We start from the raw sequence: 20,870 nt of genomic DNA on the forward strand, positions 1-20,870 counted from the left end.
TGGGGATGGGTCCCTGTAGCATAGGTGGGTGGGGATGGGTGCTCAATCACTTACCTCCATCCAGCGGCGATGTCTGGTCTCCCCTCTCGCACTCGGAGCGCTCTGGCGGGCAGCACGATTGAATCAGGAAGGCAGGCGTGCGTGCGTGCCCGGCGCCGCCCCCAGCCATGACGTCGCGTCATGGCCTCTTCAGCCGCGCCTCCTCTCTCCTTCCCTGCTTCCTATTGGCCAGCGGCTGGCAGCAGAAATCGATGGGACAGCTGCCAGCCGCAAAATGTGACGGGACGCGGCCAAGTGGCCACGATCTACCAAATAGGCGGTCGCGATCTACCGGTAGATCGCGATCGACCTATTGGGCACCCCCGCATTAGAGGGACCCAGGTAAACACAAGAAGGTTGGTCCAGACGTCTTTTCGTTTACTGGTGAACAGGCCACGAGGATACTGGCGCTGACAGATGGCGAAGCGACATTTCTTCAGAAACCAGATGTCAAGCCCTTGAAGCGTGAATTGGAGATGTTTAAGAGGCAAAGGATTGAATTAGACCTGCATGCCCTTACCCTTACAGAATTCTGCCGCAGTAGAAAAATACCAAGATCTATGCGAGCACAGGTGGCTCCACAGCTGTTCACTAAAAATAAGAATTTTTGCTCCATCTGGGAACGGATCTTTAATAAAGCATCTTTTGATGCCATGTTGCACATGATCAACACAATACATCATGAGTTGCCAGCCCTTGATGTGAAAATCCTTGAGATTACTGGTCAGTTGAGATCCTTGCTCCCAGACGAGGAGCTGAAATCTTTCTCAGAAAATCTGGAGAAGAAGCTGGATGCTTATAAATTGTCAGTTGAGGAGACAAAGAGGTCCAAATTTAATCGTGACGTATCTAATTACTAAACAGGTTACGTATATTCTTGGCAGAAACTGGTTCCTGCTAACTCCAGACGACCAAGAGTGAAACCGAGAATTCCTAGAGGTGGTAGGCCTGGTTCTGGCAACTCCGTTCCTGATTCATCTGATACGGATTTTTTACCGGAATCGAGGGGTTCATCCCCTCAAGGAGGAGGAAACGTAGAGGCGGGGCTAGGTACCAGCGCCAAAGGAACCGTCAAAAAAGGCTTGAACAGTCAAATGACCTTACGCCAGAGGAAGTAAATCCAACACAGAGATTAGTTGTGAACATCTCTGGACAGCCATTATCTATTGCTGAGGAGAAAGTATTGAATTATGGCCTAGGGTTCAGTCCAACCAACCAACCAACCAGATTTTTTCCAGCTCGAGCAGGAACTTTTCAGATTTTATAGGAATATCAGGCTTAAAGCTTTTTTCAGCACCTTACCATGTTTTCCACCTGAGGCACAGCAGAACACTTTCTTCTAGTGGGTTGCGCTCAAAGAGTTCCTTTATGCCTCCAGCGAATGCACTGGTGGATCTTTTTGTGTCCAAGGTCAATGAGGAAGTGAGGGACACTGAAGTACAGTCCACACACGACAAAGTGTCTTCTAATCTAACAAAAACAGAGTTGAGGACTCTAAAAGCTTTAGAATCTAGGAAGGATATTGTTATCCGCCCCGCGGACAAAGGCGGGGCAGTAGTAATACTCGATGCTGAATACTATCGAAATGAGATTTTAGGCCAATTAGCCCAGACAGCAGTATACAGTAAGGTAGATAGGGATCCTGTTGGGAAGGTTTCAAGTAGAATTAAAGCATTAGTTGAAAAAGCTCTCGGTGATGACATAATTGATGACAAGTTGGCGAAATTTTTGATTAAGGAACATCCAGTCACCCCTGGTTTTTATATGCTGCCTAAAATTCACAAGAATCTGGAGTCCCCGCCGGGCCGACCAATTGTGTCCGGCGTGGACTCCATTTTCGTTCCGTTAGCACAGTATCTTGATAGGGTGCTACAGCCGATTGTGATGGGCTTGAAGTCTTCTCTCCGAGATACTTCCTGTTTTCTTGACAAATTGAGAGGAGTTGGAGACATCGATGGGGACATACTCTTGGTCACATTGGATGTCGAGAGCCTCTACACCTCCATCCCACACGATGGGGGTGTAGAGGCTATTGATTGGTATCTTATGACTCACCTCGATCTTTCAAACAAACAGAGGATCTTTCTTCTTGAATTGTTGAGAATTGTGTTGTATTGTAATTCAGGTTTGAGGAGAGTTTTTACATTCAGCAGAGGGGAACGGCGATGGGGTCCAACGTGGCCCCGTCCTACGCAAATTTATTTATGGGTTTGTTTGAGGAGTCATTTGTTTATACCGATGTGCTGTTCCGCCAGCATGCTAAATGCTGGTGGAGGTACATCGACGACATTTTGTGTTTGTGGGCGGGGCCACGTTCGACCCTGGATGCCTTTTTGAGTTCCCTCTCTGAGCGATGTCCTACAATACGACTTACAGCACATGTTGATCTACGGAGTGTCTCTTTTTTAGACACAGTAGTTTACAGAGAAGGTCCTAGGTTGAGTACGGATTTATATGTTAAGATCACCGACAGGAATTCAATTTTGCACTACTCTAGTTTTCATCCCACTCAGATTAAAAAATCCATACCAGGAAGTCAACTAAAGAGGGTAGCTAGAATTGTGCCAGAGGGAGCCAACAGAGAAACACAGCTAGAAAAAATGAGAAAAAAATTCCGAAATAGAGGATATCCCGAACATGTATTCAGTACCCCACACAGGAATCGAAGACCCAGGGACAATTCATCCAGGATGCCCTTTGTCTCCACTTTCAATACTTGTAGTACCAAGATCACTAATGTGATTAGGAAACACTGGCATTTACTAAGAGAAGCCTTCCCCAGAGTCCCAGAATTCCGCTACTCCCCTCTATCATCCTTCAAGAGGGCCCCCACGATTAGGGACAAGTTGGTGCACACAAAACCTAGATCACACAAACCTAGAGAGGGGAGGAAAGGTACATACCCCTGTCTTAGTTGTCATCTTTGCAACTCTATTATTAAGGGAGATGTCTTTAGACACCCCTCCAAGGGTACAGCATTTACCATTAGGGAGCATTATGATTGTAATTCTACATTTGTGGTCTATTTACTTAAGTGCCCGTGTGGTCAGGCCTATGTGGGCAAAACCACAAAGGCTCTTAAAGTGAGACTTTCTTCCCATAAATCTGCCATCAGAAATAGGGATAACACTCAAGCTGTGGCCAGACATTTTGTAGAGGCGGGCCACAATGTCTCACAATTGAGAGTCCAAATAATCGATGGGGTCCCAATGGGGTGGGGAGGGGGGAGGGATCGTGATAAAGAGCTATCCAGACGTGAAGCGTTCTGGATTAAAAAATTGGGTGTTCTGGGTAATGGAGGCTTAAACTTAGACTATGATCTGTCCTTTTGCATTTGAAATTGTTAGGATCCATGTGGCTTGTTTGTCTCTACATTGATTACAGGGGAATTTTTATTAATTTTTATTAATTGATGTAGTAGACGGTGTGTGGTGTCTGAGTCAAGAGAACATCGGTGTTTCCTAGTTTTCCAGATTTAGATTCCTGGCTTCTACTCTGCTGGAGGTGGGGAGAGTATCTGGTCACCATATATGCTTGTCTGAGCAGCTAATGTGAAATCTATTGGCTGCTTTATTTTGAGGAGGCGGTTCTCTCTTTATGCTTACTATGCAGTCCTCAGGAACGCATAAATGGTCATTTATGTTTATTGGCCAGTTTTGTGTTGCGTCACGTAGTACGCATTGTTTATAGTATATGCGCTGCTGATGACTGTTTGGCCGCCTCCTTCGATTTGTCTTGATGTACGCATTGTTTATTGGCTGGTCCGCATGTGCATGCGGATTGGTCGTCGCCGCCTAAGCGTCGTTTTATACGCGTTGCCTATTGGTCTGGCCGCAGGTCTATGCGGATTGACCGCCGCGTGTGACGCGTTGTGACGTACGCATAGCCCATTGGCTGATGCGTATGTTAAAGCGGATTGGTCGTCGCTTGGAGACATAGGGGCCTTTCATTGGTTGACACTAGTCACAATCTGATTGGCTGGAGCTGGCGAAAACGGTGTTTTTTATCTTGCAAACCGCGCGGCGGGCTGGAGGCTCTCCCCATGTTCAGTTATGAAGTCAGGGAAGCTGGAGAATATTTTGTTTACAATAGGTGAGAATTTTAAGTACTTTTTTTACCATGTTCATATTCTGTGGGAGTGGTCTGATCTGAGGGGGTGTGCATTTTGGTGTATCACACAGTTCCCCATCAGGTCCTCCATGCTGTTTATGCACTGTGATTCGTTGATTCAAACACTGACCACTAATTGGTGCTACTTGTGTATATAAGGAATGGTGGAAGGTGATTGTTTGTATTGCAGTTTTTTGACAACTTGATAAAGAGCCCTATGGCTCGAAACAGCGGTCTGTCGTAATATCACTGCTGATTTTAATCCATGTGATCAATAAAGAGATGACTTTTTTCATCGCTGGTGCCTGCTCCATGTGGATTTAGAGGGACCCAGTGATGTACTGGTACAGCCTATGAAGTTACAGGAAGTCTCTGGACCATCAGGTTGTTTCTCATACTCTTGATGGCCTTTTTTAAAGAGACTTTTACAAAGTTTTCAGCCTTATTTCTTCTATCCTATAAGTTCCTATACCTGTTCTAATGTGGTCTGGATTACTGCAGCCCTTTTTAGTTGCACTGTCTCTGTAATATAGCTAATCTTCTTTCCTTGTCAAGTTTTGTCGACCCAAAGAGAAATGTGCTGCCTCTGCTGTGATAGGGAGAAGTTATGCACACCCCCTGCAGGCTCTGTGTGCTTTGCTTATTGCAGTTTGTAATGCTGGGGGGGGGGGGGGGGGGGAGGGAGGGAGCTGCTGCCTGTCACATGCAAACTGTGACTAATCCCAAGCTGGAGTGCAGATAATTCACTATGTAATAAAAACTTGTAGTACACACCACACACACACCACCCACACCCCACACATATATATTCACTTCCTGGTTGTCAGCCATGTTTTTTTTGTTTGTAAACACTGCCTAAAACCGGCAATTAAAAACCAGGATCGCGGCGGGGAGCAGCGGAAACAACAAATAGGGATCCATGAGATCACAGTGACTTGATTGGTATGTTTTTTTTATTGTACAAATCGGACAGTACAGATTCTCTTTAAGTTTCTGCAGTAGACTCTGTGCAGCCAGTCGGTGCCCTGCGGGGCTCAGCGCTGGCATGCCACAGTTCCAGCCAGTGACGGACATTTCCGCTCAGTCAAACATTCTGGAATAAAGCTCCTAGCTCCCAGTTCATTCATGTATAAAATACTGCCAGGCAATAAAAGCAAGGAGAAGCAGAATAATAGAGAACGGCCATAAAAATGGCAAAATAATAAATAGTTCTAACTGCAAGGTTTATGCACCCAGCTCCGCACTCTACAATGCCCCGCCAGGGCCGTATTTTATCTCCTTTTATCGGCCTTTTACCTGACCATTTGGGGCGTTTACTTAATGGGATTTTACAACAAAAAAGCGCAAGCTTGATCCGCTGCTGGAGGAAATCTATATAAAAACGCACCTTTTAAATTCCCCGACCGATCGTATTTCCTTGTTTACCAGTGACAAATGAATCCAGCGCATTTTCCCAGCGGCGTATTAATATTGTTCGTTTTTCTCCACCGCAGGACTGCTGCAGTTGTATATGCTTGGTGAGCTATGACCCTTAAGGGAATTGATGAGAGCTCCTTTTTTTCCTCAAAGTTAATGCATCTCTGAGCTGTATTAGGTTGTGTGTTAAGGAAGTATATTCTAGCAAGGGAGGAGATGCTAATGGCCCGTGAATCTGGTTTATTTCTCCTATCCGGGCTCTCTGAGATGCCAGTGATAACAAGATGGCAGAGCTGAGGGCTGCTGCTGTGTCTGCTACAGCTTTTTTTATTTTAATAAAGTGGACCTGACCTCTTGCACTGCACAGAAGGAAAACGTAGAGAAATTCACCCTGTATGTATTTAGAGTTTAGCATATCGCATTTCCCCCTCATCTGTGACTAAGAACATGTTGTAGTTTGATCCCTTAGCTGTGTCAGCTGACTGCCATGGCAGATAGCTCATTAGTAAACACAGGATGTTAACAATATGTCTGCTTTCATGAAAGCAGGAAGTAGACAAACTGCAGATTTATTGTAGAAATTGTATCAGCTTTAACAAAGAACATTTTTTTTAACAGGTTATTATGCTGTTGCTTCTCTTTTAGAGCTGAGATGAAGTTCTGAATTCAGGTCCTCTTTAAGCATGTTTGTTTTTTGTCCGCAGGTAACGGAGTAGTTATACATCTGCCGGGGCTCTTTGAAGAGGCAGAAAAAAATGAAAAGAAAGGTGAGTTTAAAGAATGGTCTTCTAGGGTTGGATACTCGTCTCGTCCGATCACGGATCTAAGTATGTGGAGGCTGCCATCTGCATTCTCTAACAGTGGCAGTTGCCTGACTTCTGTACTGATGCTTTGCTTCTATTACTTTAAGGCTACTTGCACACCAAGACGTTGCGTTAGGTGCTACGTTAAGGTCGCATAACATGCACCTAACGCAAGGCCTGGTGCTCTTCGATGTGGACGTCAGAGTGAGCCGCGTTGTGCAGCTCACTCTGGCGTCCGTGATGCGTACTCTTGGACGCATGCGGCATCACGTGGTCCCGCCGGCCAATCACGGCACAGAGCGGCCGCACCAGGAAGTAAACACTGCACGTCACAACGTGCAGTGAATATTAATTAGCCATGTGCCTGGCCGCTCTCCGCTCCTCCCCAACAGGACTGAGCATGTGCAAACAGTCTAGCGCGGCTTAAGCCGCTGTAACGCCGTAGCATGCTGCACTTTCGGGAGAACGTGCAGCGTTACATGTAACGCAACGTGGGCTGTGTGAACAGCCCACTTGTGTTACATTGCTGTGCGTTGGGGGAGCGTTACAGGCTACACTAACGTGCGCCTGTAAAGTCTTAGTGTGTAAGCAGCCTAAAGGCCTGTACACACGCTAGATATCGCTCAATGGGGATTGTCACCTGAGGGATCACGTCCTATCGTTGGTCAAAGGCTGTAAAGATATGTAGTCAGGGGCGGCAGCAAGAACTAAGGCACCGGTCGTTATTCGGCAGAGTTGATCCGCCTGGCGATCGTGGGCTGCTGCACACACGCCGGATTATCGGGCAAGGCGGTCGTTATTGGCCGCGTCAGCCGAGCTTAGTCTAGTGTTTGTGTACGGGCCTTAACGTGTCACTTAAGGGTAGAAAAAAAAGCTTTACTCACCTGTGGCTTCCTCCAGCCCCCTGCAGCTGTCCCGTGCCCACGCAGTCTCGCTCAGATCCTCCTGGCCCCACCGGCGGCTACTTCCGTTTTTGGCGACAGGCCTGGGAACGCGAGTGATTCTTCTCGTTCCTGGCCGCAATAGCAGTATAGAGGGCGCTATTGCGGCCAGAAACACGAAGAATCACTCGCGTTGCCAGGCCTGTCGCCAAAAACAGAAGTAGCTGCCGGCGGGGTCAGGAGGATCCGAGCGAGACTGCATGGGCACCGGACAGCTGCAGGGGGCTGGTAGAAGAACCAGGTGAGCAAAACTCATTTTTTTTTTCTACCCTTAAAGAGAACCTGAGGTGGGTTTGAAGAATGTTATCTGCATACAGAGGCTGGATCTGCCTATACAGCCCAGCCTCTGTTGCTATCCCAAACCCCCCTAAGGTCTCCCTGCACTCTGCAATCCCTCATAAATCACAGCCACGCTGCTGACAAACAGCTTGTCAGAGCTGGCTGTGTTTATCTCTATAGTGTGTCTGCTGCTCTCCCCGCCTCCTGCAGAACTCCAGTCCCCGCCTGCATCCCTTCCCTCCCTGCTGATTGGAGGGAAGGGACGGGGGCAGGGACCGGAGCTATGCAGGAGGCGGGGGAGCAGCTGAGACTGACACTACAGATGTAAACACACAGCCTCACAGCATGGCTGTGATTTATGAGGGATTGCAGAGTGCAGGGGGACCTTAGGGGGGTTTGGGATAGCAACAGAGGCTGGGCTGTATAGGCAGATCCAGCCTCTGTATGCAGATAACATTCTTTAAACACACCTCGGGTTCTCTTTAAGTGTGCCTTTACCGAATGATTGAACTTCCAGTCAACGGATACCCCCTTTCCCACGATAAATCTTTACCTTTTCTCGAATAGACCATCAGTGTGGTCTGTATGGCTGATATTGTGGTGAAACCCTTCCCACACAGCGTGATGTCATGACCATAGTCCTGACAGTTTGCTGTCTGTAAACCTTGTTGCATTGTGGGAAATAACGGCTTTATCCAACTGCCAAGCAAGCAATATATCCCTCTGCTTAGAATTCTTAGTAATGAACATTCCGAAATGATCACCTTGAAGAACTAAAGAGGTCACTCTACCAGTGATACATTTCAGAATGATCGATTAATAGCAGAAACAAAATTTATAAATTGGTTCAAAGCTGTGCAGAACGGTTTGAATAAGGACAACAACTTTCTATATTAGTATGAGATTGATGATATTTGAACTTTCTCAGCCATTATAGCTGAACTTGTGAACTAAGAATTTATGATACCCCTGTGTCAGTCCAACTCCCAGGTCTGTGAGCAGGTGTTAAACAAGGATCCTTATCTTGGCTTACAACCTCTAACCCCAGGTCGATGGTCTGTGTGAATTAAGGCATCTTAATGACATGTATTTATGCTTGAAAAAATATCTGTTTTCCCTTTTGCTGTTGCATGTATATAAGCTGTCTGTACCACCAGCCTGCAAACTAACAGGATATAAGCCCGACGAAGGCTGCAAGGCCGAAAGCTTGCTTATTTTTATTCATTTTTAGTTAGCCAATAAATGGTATCATTCTAGTTTAAAACTTCTTGAAATTTCAGAATGTAATTCAGGGAGAGGAAAGATTTTACAATGGGCAAACAATGACTAAATAATATCCATAAATTAATATTTGAAACAATAAGCCATATTATTCATTATGTCATTGCCCACAAGGAGCATGTAGATCAGTTGCTCTAGTATGACTTCATTGGCTGCATGCTTGTTGCAGGTGTGTGACTCAAAAACATAAGCCAGAAGCTCAGCATGACTGCCAGGCAACTGGCATGGTTTATAAGACATTGAAGATGGTTACCTCCATTTTCCTAGCACTTATTATTTACTATTGACCTTTTTCGCAGCACTTTACAGAGTACTATATATGGGCATATCCCTAACTGTCCTTCCTTCAGAGGAGCTTACAATCTAATCCATATAATAGTCTTGTGACCATAGTCAAGTCACTTCAGTTTTCCTTTAAAGGACAACTGAAGTCGGTATAGTGAGGCTGCCATAGATTTTTTTTTTTTCCTTTTTAAACAATACAAGTTGCCTGGCAACCTTGCTTTTCTATTTGGCTGCAGTAGTGTCTGAATCACACCAGAAACAAGAATACAGCTAATCTCGTCAGATCTGACAGTAATGTCAAACACCGAATCTGCTGCATGCTTGTTATGCTGGATCCACACGGTGCGTTCGCGCACTCGATTTCCTGCTCGATTCCTGTCGATTTGTTTATTTCCAACATGTCCGATTTGGATTTCGATGGATCGTTAGGCCAATTTGGCATACTTTGCATGCGAATCGACCTAACGATCCATCGAAATCCAAATCGGACATGTTGGAAATGAATCGTCGGGAATCGAGCGGGAAATCGAGTGCGCGAACGCACCGTGTGGATCCAGCATTAGAGGCAAAGGATCAGCAGGGCTGACAGGCTACTAGTATTGCTTAAAAAGAAATAAATATGGCAGCGTCCGTATCCCTTTCGCTTCAGTTGTTCTTTAAGGAAGAGATCCTGCAGGACTTTTAAAAGCATTATTTTTAGTTGCCTGCATACTGCCAATACCAGCTATATCCAATACCAAACCATTGGTTGCTCGGGCATCACCCCTGATTTTATACAGCTCACCAGTAGTAATTGCTTCTAGTTTCTTATAGTGAACCTCTGACAGAGGCGCTTGACCAGAATACAGACTCTTTTTACATTCTCCTATTAATTGCCAGATGAAGCAGGTTTGCGACCTGCGAAACGCGTTGCATTTTGGATACTGTAATAAATGTGAATTACAGTAAACGTACTAATGTCTTATTTCTACGAGGGAGGCAAGTTCACCAACTTCCCTCTTTTTAAACGGTTTTAATCGATTTTATCCTTGTTCGCGCCTCTATACAAATTGCTACCAGTCTAGTCCACCCTTGGTGGAGCGGTGTATCCCTAATTCTTCCTATCTACAGAGAGCGACTTCTTATACCTGAGTGGGGTCAGGTTATAATTCTAGCGTGCTCTGATTGATTAGGCGTTTCAATACAGGAGAGGAGAGGGAGACAATCGGCACTGCTTCTATTGCTATTTAATCCAGAGTGCGGGGGAACACATGTAAAAAATCCAAGACAGTGCATCTTCAAATTGTGGCATCAACAATATTCATTTCAACGCCCGTTTCACGCAAAATCTGTTCTTCTACGGAGGTTTTGCGTGAAACGGCCGTAAGGCTATCTGTGCCCAGCACCCACCGCCACCACACCACCTCAGACAATGGTATGTTCATGCATGTTTACGTTGAATGAATATTTTTGATGCCACAATTTGAAGATGCACTGTCTTGAATTTTTTACATGTGTTCCACCGCACTCTGGATTAAATGGCAATAGAAGCAGTGCCGATTGTCTTCCTCTCCTCTCCTTTACTCTACATTATATCGGGGCTCTCTGTTTCTCGTCTTCATTTTAAGTTTGATCATTTTATTCTTTTTACTTTCCGCAGGGTTGAAAGACTGGGAACAGAGGCTGGTCATATCTGACAGAGCACATCTTGGTAAGTATGTCATACACCTATTAGCAACAGACCTTTTTTAGTATTTTACAATTGCTGCTAAAAGGTTTATTTATTAACTATTTCTAGACCACGCTAGTTGAAATCTGCGACCGGTTTGTATCCGTTCATCTCTGCCAGGGCGTAGATTTCAACTATTCCCCGCCACGCATTAGTGCCTTTCCTGATGCTTTGGCCACACTGCAGCCCGCCCTCTCTGCTGTCACAGTGACAGCAGCGCTCCGTATCCCAGTCAGGAGCCAAATGAATTGCCTCCTGACCCCGTGATTACTGTGAACCAATCGCAATAACCAAAGGCTAAAACGGAAAAAGGACGTCTCTGGTCCTTAAAGGAAACATGAGGTGGAAATAAACTGATCAGATACACAATTGCATTTATCATCCTTCTCCTTAAAAATGTATTTTTTTTTATTTATTTTTTTTTAGATGTCACACAGTTTTTTTTTTTTGTTTTTTATCTACTTTTTTACACTGGCCATACCCTCAAAGATTTTCACCCAATGTTCCAAAATGATCTATTTTCTTCTGAAAAGAGTTGATTCCTACCATACACTCTACATCAATTTCCAATATATTCCAGCAGGAAATCTATTGAAAATCGATCGAACTGCAGAGCTGCATTGTTCGATATAGTGCAGAGCTATACGCCATAGATCTGCCAATGCTCTTGCCCCGCCGAATTGTTTTTAATTTTCCATCCTGTCTGATTAATACTTTTGATCGAGTTTTAGTCAGAATCAATCAAAAAGCAATTGATCTAACATTTTGGGGAATCGCTTTCTAGAAGATGACTCTAATCTGTACGGAATTGAATGAAAAAATCTTAGTGTATGGACACTTTAAGGTTTTTAGGTTTTTTATTTTTTTTTTATTTCATTGTCTCCTCTCAATGACCCATGTATATATGTATGCCAGGGCTAAAATCCATAAACAATTGACTTTTTTTTATCTCTTTCCTGGTCTCAGAAGCCAATTTCTGCCAAGTGTTTTAAGGCTGGAATTCCTTATCAGTGAGGCCAGAAACCCACTAGGAGCGATTTTCGGAACGCTTTGTGATTTGAAAAGCTCTTGCTAATTTAATGCTATGGGTGTAATCCCACTAGAGCGATGTGATTTTATGAAAATCCCATGTAGCATTGCATTAGTAAGAGCTTTTTCAAATCACTAGCGCTTAGAGAAGGTTGCTAGTGGGTTTCTGGCCTGGACAGCCTGTCACTTGCATACCTGATTTATTTATTTATTTTTTTTTTTTTTTTTTAACTTTCAGGCAGATGAAGAAAAAAAGATTTGTATCATAGTTGTGTGCTTGGCACTGTACATACACATGCCTATCTCATGTCACCTCATGTATCTTTTTAAAGGGACTCCGAGCACCTCTCATGGGCATGCCTTTAAGACAGACCACTTCCAACAAAAACGTGCTTTGACCCCTCTGGAGGAGCCTCTTGCAATGGCCATGCGTGTCACTTCCTCTTCCTGCTTCATTCAGTGATGCGCTTTTTCTAACAGAAGACAGGGGTAACCCGGACGTTATAACATAGCCAAGATGGCAGCTGCAATTTTAAAATTGAAATCAAACGAAAACTATTTGGTATAAAACAGGATCAAATGAAAGAGGAGAGCACAAGCTACAGAATGGTATGCATCTTCAAGTACTTTGCAGTACTGGTCGGAGTCTTAAATTCATGCCCATGAGAGGTGCTCGGAGTCCCTTTAAAGGAGTTCTGTGGGGTTTGCTAAGGATAAAAAACACCACTTACCTGGGGCTTCTATCAGCCCTCTGTAGCCGTAATGTCCCACACCGTCCTCCTCCGATCTTCCGTTCCCTTCCGCTGGCACCGGCATTATTCGTCTGTGATAGACTAATAATTTGCACTGCCGTTCGTGTCATCTGAAGCTTACTGCTCATGCGCAGTACGAAGTTTTCTTGTACTGCGCCTGCGCGGTAAGCTTCTGATGACGTGGGTGGGAGTGGGGTTGGACGGCGTGCTGCGCGGGACCGGCGGATCGGAGGAGGACAGCTTGGGAAATTTCTGCTACAGGGGGCTGATAGAAGCCCCAGGTAAGTAGCGGTTTTTGTCCTTAGCAAAGCCGCACAGAACCCCTTTAAGGTGCCAGAACCGTCCAGTCCCGAAGAGGTTAACAATCGACAACATATCCCATCAGTTTGTAGACAGGAAATGTGTCTGTGCTGTTGTAACTTATCTGTGTGCCTTATCAATCTCTCTTCTCCATGTAGTGTGCGATTTCCACCAGGCTGTAGACGGTCTTCAAGAAAGCCAACGACAAGCCCAAGATGGGAAAAAGTAATTATAATACAAGACCTTTTATGCTGTTAGTAACTTTCCTTTAGTTTGAGAAGATGGGAAACTTCCTATTACTGTATTATTTACTGTGGTTCTTAGTGGGTTCTTTGAAAGCGCAATATACTATTCCTATAAAGGGACATAGATGGGCTAAATAGAGATAGGCCCAAGGGGGCCCTTTGTGGCGCCTCGTTCAAGAATTGAGCATTAACAGGGGTCCCCCAAGCATGTTTAACCACTTACACCCCCCTTAGGCCACTGCAGCTTCTAGGCCTCACTGCAGGGCTGTACAGCTCATCACACAAATGTTCTCTCCCCTCCCCCCCCCTTTTCTTCCCACCAACAGAGCTTTCTGGGGGCTCTGATCCCTGCTGCCAGTTTTGTTTGTTTTTAAAGAACAAGTGACACCCATGCTAACCTAGAAATAACCACATATATAAGTAGATAAATAATACCTCTACTTACATAACAGATGTATTGTGCTATCCACGTAATGATTCCTGTGAATTTTACAAAGGAAAAGCAGAAAATCCTTTTCTAGGCAGTGGCCATCTTGCCAAGCTAATGCTGACATCATATCCTCCCTGACTCTTGTTTTCCCCCCTCCCTTCTCTTGTTCATTGTGTATTCATTAGCTGCCCTCCTCCCAGAGTCTTTTTTTTTTTTTTTTATTTACACATCCAATCACTGAGTCACCTCAGCCTTGCTTGTAAACACAATTGATCAGCTAGGCAGGGAAATAAATGGAAGAGGAGGAATATATTATAGATAAAAAGAACGCCGAGCATTCAAAAGCACTCCCAGCATTCAACTTTTTGACACTGTTTGGCACTAGGGCCAGTGCTCCTATAGTATGTAATAACTCCAAACCATAACAGCAGAAAAAAGTTTAGAATGCATGATTAGCATCTTTATCACTTAATACACTCAGACCAGTTGCTGTTGAAATTAGATTTTTATGGTGACAATACCGCTTTAAATCTTCAGTATTTATTTTTCTATAATACTCACTCCCCCCGCCAGTAAATCACCGCGATCGGCTGTCATAGGCCACAGCTTATGACAGTCGATCGCTCTTGTGCCACCCAGGGGACAGCTGTGTCACACGGCTGTCCCCAGTACAGCGCTGCTGTAGATCGCAGTGCTGTACAATGTAAATAGACGGCGGTTCCGTCATCTAACAGTCTTCTAGCAGCAATCGCCGCTGGGAGACTGATAACAGAGCGGAGCTCTGTCATTCAAGCAGAGATGTGCGTACGCGATCTTCTGCAAAACCCCGCCCCAGGATTCACACCAATTGTTGAGCGGTCCTGGGGCTGCCGCCGCGCCCACGCCTATTAGCGTGGAGTGGTCGGCAAGCAGTTACATATCTAGAAACCCAGATCTTTAAATGGTCGGCGCCCCTGATTGCATTGCCCTCCTACTGGTAGCTGATCTATCATGCACCACACAGTCATCCCTCCTCCTATCCCCATAGCAACAGACGTGTAACTATGCTACAGCTAAAGATGGCCATACATGTAGTGATTCGACTGTACGATCGACCATTCGATTTGATAATTTTTATTGAATCGCGTGTATGACAATATGCCTAATCAATAAAAAGTGGCTGATAACCTGTTGAATCGACCACCTTAGTCGATCGAGCAGAATGGAAGATATCTGTCGATTGCATGCGAATCTTCCACTGTTTACGTTTGATGAATCAATTTTTGCCTTCAGAGCCTGGAGACACAACATCGGTTAGATCGTTTTGTGAAGGTGAATTGCATAGGATATCGCTTGTAGTGTGTGGACCACTAATCGATTGACTTTCAATCAACCACACTGAAGTTGATCGCCCAATAAAGTCAGACAAGACAAATTATCTGTAAATTACCGATATTCTACTATGAATTGCTGAGTAGTTGCGATTAGTATTGTTAATTTTAACCAATATTTCAGTATAGCCATCCCTTATTCTAAAGGTGCCCATTAACGGTACAATTTTTCACTAAATACCATCTTTCGATGCGATTTGAATGATTGTAACAAATCGGAAGGCAATTATCGATTGTTCGCATTTGAAGAAAGAATCTTTCGGTAAATGTGATCATAAAATCCAACTTTCTGATCGATTTGAGCCTATTTAGCAATTGACAAAAGAATCGTTCCTTATCGATTGCCTTCATAAACACATTTTTCTATACAATTTGATTGTAAACCTCACATTGAAAAATCACATTTGGGGGAAAAAAATGTACCATTAATGATTACCCTTTTTTTTTTTTTTCACACACTCGCACACACACTCACGCCCTCTCACACACACACACCCTCTCACACACACGCCCTCTCACACACACACACCCTCTCACACACACACCCTCTCACACACACACACCCTCTCACACACACACCCTCTCACACACACACCCTCTCTCACACACACACCCTTTCACACACACACCCTCTCACACACACACCCTCACACACACACCCTCACACTCACCCTCACACACTCACACTCACACACTCACACTCACACACACACTCACACACACACACTCTCTCTCTCACACACACACACACACACACACACACACACACACACACACACACACACACACACACACTCACCCTATAACCTAAATGATATGCTACCGTTCTCCCCCTTTCCCAACGATCCCTAACTTAACAATCCCCATTAATGTAACCACCGCCCTCACCAATAATTGCTCCCTCTCTTGCGCTAAGGTCCTAAACCCGCTAGCACAGTTGTATCCGCTTCTGTTCGCTTTTTAGCATCTGTAACAGTGATGTATAACTGAAAAACGGACACAACTGCTTCAGTGGGCTCTGACTCTAATAAACAGGAGCCTGTTCCATATATTTGTCGGGCATTGCCGGCACCCAAATTACCCCCTTCTGGTTTGTTTAGTGCCAATTTCAACATATTCAACATAGTGCCACCGGGGCCCAAATTATCTTTTTTGCCTTTTCCAAATGTGTACCGGTGTCCCTTGATGCTCACCCACTAAAGTTTCAAGTGTGTTCCGGCCTTTAGACTGAAATTGATGGGACGCTTGTAAAGATGTTGTTGCCACATGTAATGGGTATAAGCCATTTAAACAAATGATTTGCATCATCTCCCTTGGCTTGCATTCAAATGCATTTCAGTTTCGTTGGCCTCAGTTCACTAAGGGCAGTCTGGTAAAATAATTTAGGTCAAATAACACATTCTGTATCTTACACCTTTTTTTTTTTTTTTTTTTTTCTTCTTTAAATTCACTAACCTTTCCCACATGGGGTAGATATTTGGGAATATACCGAAGAGAGAGAAAATAAAGCTGCAATTCACTAAGCCGGTAGTCTCACCAGGCAGCAAGCTATTAGTGATGATCGAACACCTAGATGTTCGGTTAGATTCGGCTGACGTCGTCCAGCCCGCCTGCCCCCTCCTGCCACCAGGCGGCGCCGGTCCTCCCGTGAGCCGGCCTGAGGACCCCCTCCCCCAGCTTTCGGGAGGACAGGCGCCCCCTGGTGGCGGGAGGGGGCAGGCGGGCTGGATGACGTCAGCCGAACCTACCCGAACATCTAGGTGTTCAATTATCACTAGAAGCTATCAGCCTTTTTATGCTCTATTTTCTGTCCAGTGCATCCCCAGCATCCTTTTAGATGTGCATCTCTGCTAACTAGAAAGAGCTCCTCTGTGTATACAGATATGCACATCTAAAGGGATACAGAAAAGCCTTTTTAAATGACTCCTCCTCCTGCTCTACCATTCTGAAGTCCCGCCCGCCAGAGTATCGGATCAAATGGGGCGAGAAGCAGGGCTGTGTTGGCTCTCCATATTGGCTGTGTCTGGGTCTGGCTCTCCCACTTGGCTGTCTGCTACATCTGTCAATGTTACCGCATGAAGATTGTGATTTACCGAATGCTTTAATGTTTACGAATTGCAATTTGTTGACATTTCTTGAGATATTTGCCGCACAAGTCTGTAATTTCCCTCACTAGTAATTTTACTTTTGCGTGTGGTAATAGGTTTCAGGTGATGGGTAAAATCAGCGTTTTTATACATTAGCAAATGCAGTACTGCGAATTGAGCATATTGTAAGAATTTTTTAACCGTAGAAAATAAATGCTACTTAAAGGATAAAATATAGTACAGTTACCCCTAGTGCATAAGGTCCACAAACATTTAGCCCTACAGTGTTCTCCCCAGAATTTTTTTCCAGCCGGGTGGCATGAAAAAGTAGCCGGGTGGGGCGAGTTGAAAATGCAGGGCAACTGGGCTTACAGCATAGAAGGAGGTGAGCCGATGAATGCCGGGTGGAGCACCCGGCTAATAGAGCCTGGGGAGAACACTGCCCTAGTGGTTAAAGGAGGACTCATTGAACTGTCCTTTGGGACTCTGCTGCATTCATATTTGTAATTTTTGTAACAATTTTTTTTCCTTGTCCTTTGAATTGGGGATTAACTAAGGGTCTGAGGTACATGAGACAATGTTACACGTGCCAGGGGGTGCTTGGTTAAAAAAAAAAAAACTTCCATAGAGAGATCTATCCTGTGTTAGTAATGTTGAAGTAATACTTATTATCAGTGGCATTCATCTTTCTCTGCTTCCTGTTCTCAGCATTGGCACAACAAAGAAGGGAATCGGACCAACCTACTCCTCCAAAGCAGCGCGTACCGGTCTGCGTGTGTGCGACCTCCTAGCAAACTTTGACGAGTTTTCATCCAGGTAAGAAGACTTTTGGTGGTGGAAATTTATTACGTAAAATGTTTTTCATTTTTCTGTGTTTACTTTTATTGTTGGTGCCCTTGGTTCACACATAAATTTGTACATGTCCAGTCCTGTCAGTTTTGCATGAGTTTTCTATCAGTTTTACCTGACAGGATTGGAACTATAGACCTTTTATGTGTGGACAGACCCATAGAAAATATGATACAAATCTGACAGGACTAGATTGTACTAGGCTGGAAATGCCTAGATCGAGGAAAACCGTCCGTTTTTACAGCTAGTGTGCCGTAAAGGTCCGTTTTCCATTGGTTCCTATTGCGCTGCAAAACCTTCCGTTTCCGGTCCGCTGGGCACAACGGTCAATAAAATGCAGTATTTTATTTGGGCCGTTCAGCGGAACGGACAACGGAACCGTACGGCCGGATCCGCTGGCGAAAGCTAATGTGAACCGGGCCCAAGCCATAGAAAACTCATGCAAAACTGACAGGACTAGGCTGGAACAGAAATGTACAGATTTATGTGTGAACGCAACCATAGAAACGCATACAAAACTGAGACCCACTGTCAAAAACTGACAGGACACCTTTTATGTGTGGACCCAGCCCTATTTTAGACAAACTCTGTCATAAAAAAAATAGATACTTGCCTAAGAAGAGGGAAGACTTGGGATTCTGCAGAGGCCTCCCGCATCCACCTCAAGACCACCACCACCGCCGCAGCGCAGGAATCCCTCAGCACAAATCAGACAAGAGCTTACTGTATATGTTACGTGGCAATGCTCCTCTTCAAGTACGAGTGCAGTTACTGCGCCTGTGTGAATATGGTCGCGTTCTTGCATGAAGAGGGGGCGTGGGTGCAAACTTTATGCGGGTCACATGCAGCAAAGGTGGAGGACAAAGGAAACCTCTGAAGGGTCCAGAGGCTTCCCTCTTCTTACTTAATTATACTTTTTATTTTTTTTTTATTAAACTTAATGCCACATGTGGTTCTCAGAGACTGAAGTGGAAAAAAAAATGTGTAGTACAGCTAAGAAATAAAATATTAGGAGCAGAGACATAAGTCTAATATTGTTTCCAGTACAGGAAGAGTTAAGAAACTCCAGTTGTTAGATATGCAAAAGAGCCATTGAGCTCCAAGACTTTCAAAGTCGCAGAGAGCTCTGTCTTCTGAAGCTAGGTATCTAAGCTGTCAGTCACTGTATTTGCGTAGTTCACTGGCCTGCTCTGTAAAATCATTTTAAATGCTGAGTAGTGTGTAAACTGCAAATATTAGAGAATGATGCAAAGTTATAAAAAACACTATATAACTGAAAATAGATATTTTCTTTGCTACTAATGTTCTAGTAATTATCCGTACTACACTACTAATTCATTATATCATCCATCTTTTTTTTTTTTTCGCTTCAGTGTCTCTTTTAAAGAGAACTTGAGATGGGTACTAAAGAAAAAAAAATATACATACCAGGGACTTCCTCCAGCCCCCTCCTGGCTCATCTCTCCCTCGCCGTTCCCCTCCACCTCCTGGTTCTTTTGCAATTGGCCCCAGAAAGTCTTCCAGTCCAGGGCCAACTGCATATTCCTGGCCTGTCTGCCCTCTCGGCATCTATAAGAATGCTGCGGGCGACGGGACTGGGCGCAGCTGGACTGCGTCCATGGTCAGATTTAGGCCTAGGGCACAACACCAACATGGGTACCAAAGAAGCAAGGGTAACAAAGCAGCAGGCTAAACTGGTGCAGCATTTGCAAGCTTGCAAATGCTGCTGTGCAGGAAATTGCTTGACCACGGCACTCTGCTGCCAGTGGCCTGTGCAGCGACCACCTTGCTCTCTGTGCATGTTTGCATTGTGGTGGGCAGCTATAGACTTGGGCAGCATTGGAGACAGAGGGGAAGAGGAAGCTTCGGCACTGGAGACAAGCAGAGAAATGGATGGCTGCTGCGGTGTGAAGCTGAACTGGCTACCTATACTGAAAAGGGGGTGGGAAAAGGAGGAATTAAGGGAGTCATCTGGCTACCTATACTGGAAATAAAGGGGGAGGAGTCATCTGGCTACCTATACAGCAGGGGGGGGGGTCACCAAGCTAACTATACTAGAGGTAAGGGGTCATCTGGCTACCTATACTGAAGGGGAGGGGGGGCGCATCAGGTTAACTATACTAGAGGGAAGGGGGAGGAGTCATCCGGCTACATATACTGAAGGGGGGTGGCTGGTGATAGTGGCCTTGGGCGTTGGAGTATAAACCTGGCCCAGAATGCGCTGGAGGATTTTCCGGGCAATTTGTGGACGAATGAGGCGGAGGACGGCGGCGAGGGAGCGTTGAGCCTGGAAGAAGCCCCAGGTATGTATATTTTTTACATCTCGGATTCCCTTTATGGTTTGACAAAATGTCATTCGTTTCAAACCTCATTCCTAACTGTAGACCATGCATGTCAAAGTCCGACCCGTGGGCCAAATCTGTTGTCCCACTCTAGACCACCAGAGAAGCTATATTGGAGGTGAAGCCTTATATCACCAGGGAAGCCATACATGGGGAGGTAGGGGAAAGCACTAAACACTAGGGAAGGGTGGGGGCCCTCTAGGCACCAGGAAACTGTGTAGGGAGGGAGGACAACTAGACACCAGGGAACTGTATCGGGGGTTGGAGAGGAGCCCGTATATACCAGGGAACTTTATAGGGGAGGAAGGTGGCCAGTAGACATTGAGGTTGGCCCGCGACTAGGTCCCAGTGTTCAATTTCGGCCGACTTTGTATTTGCGTTTGACACCCTTGCTGTAGACAGGCGTTTCTTATGGGATTTCTGTTCATAGCAACAGCAGAGGGGGGAGGCTTGAAACCCCTTTTCCCTCTCCTCCATATCTGAGCCAACTGCTATTACATTTCTCCAGGGCATTCTGGAGTCCGTTGTAGCTGCTGTGAGGGACTTTGTACAGCCGCCTGTGTGGCTTCTGAGTGCTTCTGGGCAAGCTCTGCCTGTTATCAGA

General features: G+C 45.2%; 1 protein-coding gene across 1 annotated transcript in view; it reads left to right on the forward strand.

Moving 5' to 3' along the window:
* The window catches only part of ADSS1 (adenylosuccinate synthase 1), a 94,341-nt gene that overhangs the window by 41,909 nt on the left and 31,562 nt on the right, over positions 1 to 20,870 (forward strand). Inside the window, exons 3-6 of the mRNA XM_068254233.1 lie at positions 6,270 to 6,332; positions 10,794 to 10,844; positions 13,102 to 13,168; positions 17,784 to 17,891. Coding sequence (XP_068110334.1) covers positions 6,270 to 6,332; positions 10,794 to 10,844; positions 13,102 to 13,168; positions 17,784 to 17,891 — 289 coding nt within the window. The remainder of the gene's footprint in view (positions 1 to 6,269; positions 6,333 to 10,793; positions 10,845 to 13,101; positions 13,169 to 17,783; positions 17,892 to 20,870) is intronic.

This window comes from Hyperolius riggenbachi, chromosome 9, assembly GCF_040937935.1.
Source record: "Hyperolius riggenbachi isolate aHypRig1 chromosome 9, aHypRig1.pri, whole genome shotgun sequence".
Taxonomy (NCBI): Eukaryota; Metazoa; Chordata; class Amphibia; order Anura; family Hyperoliidae; genus Hyperolius; species Hyperolius riggenbachi.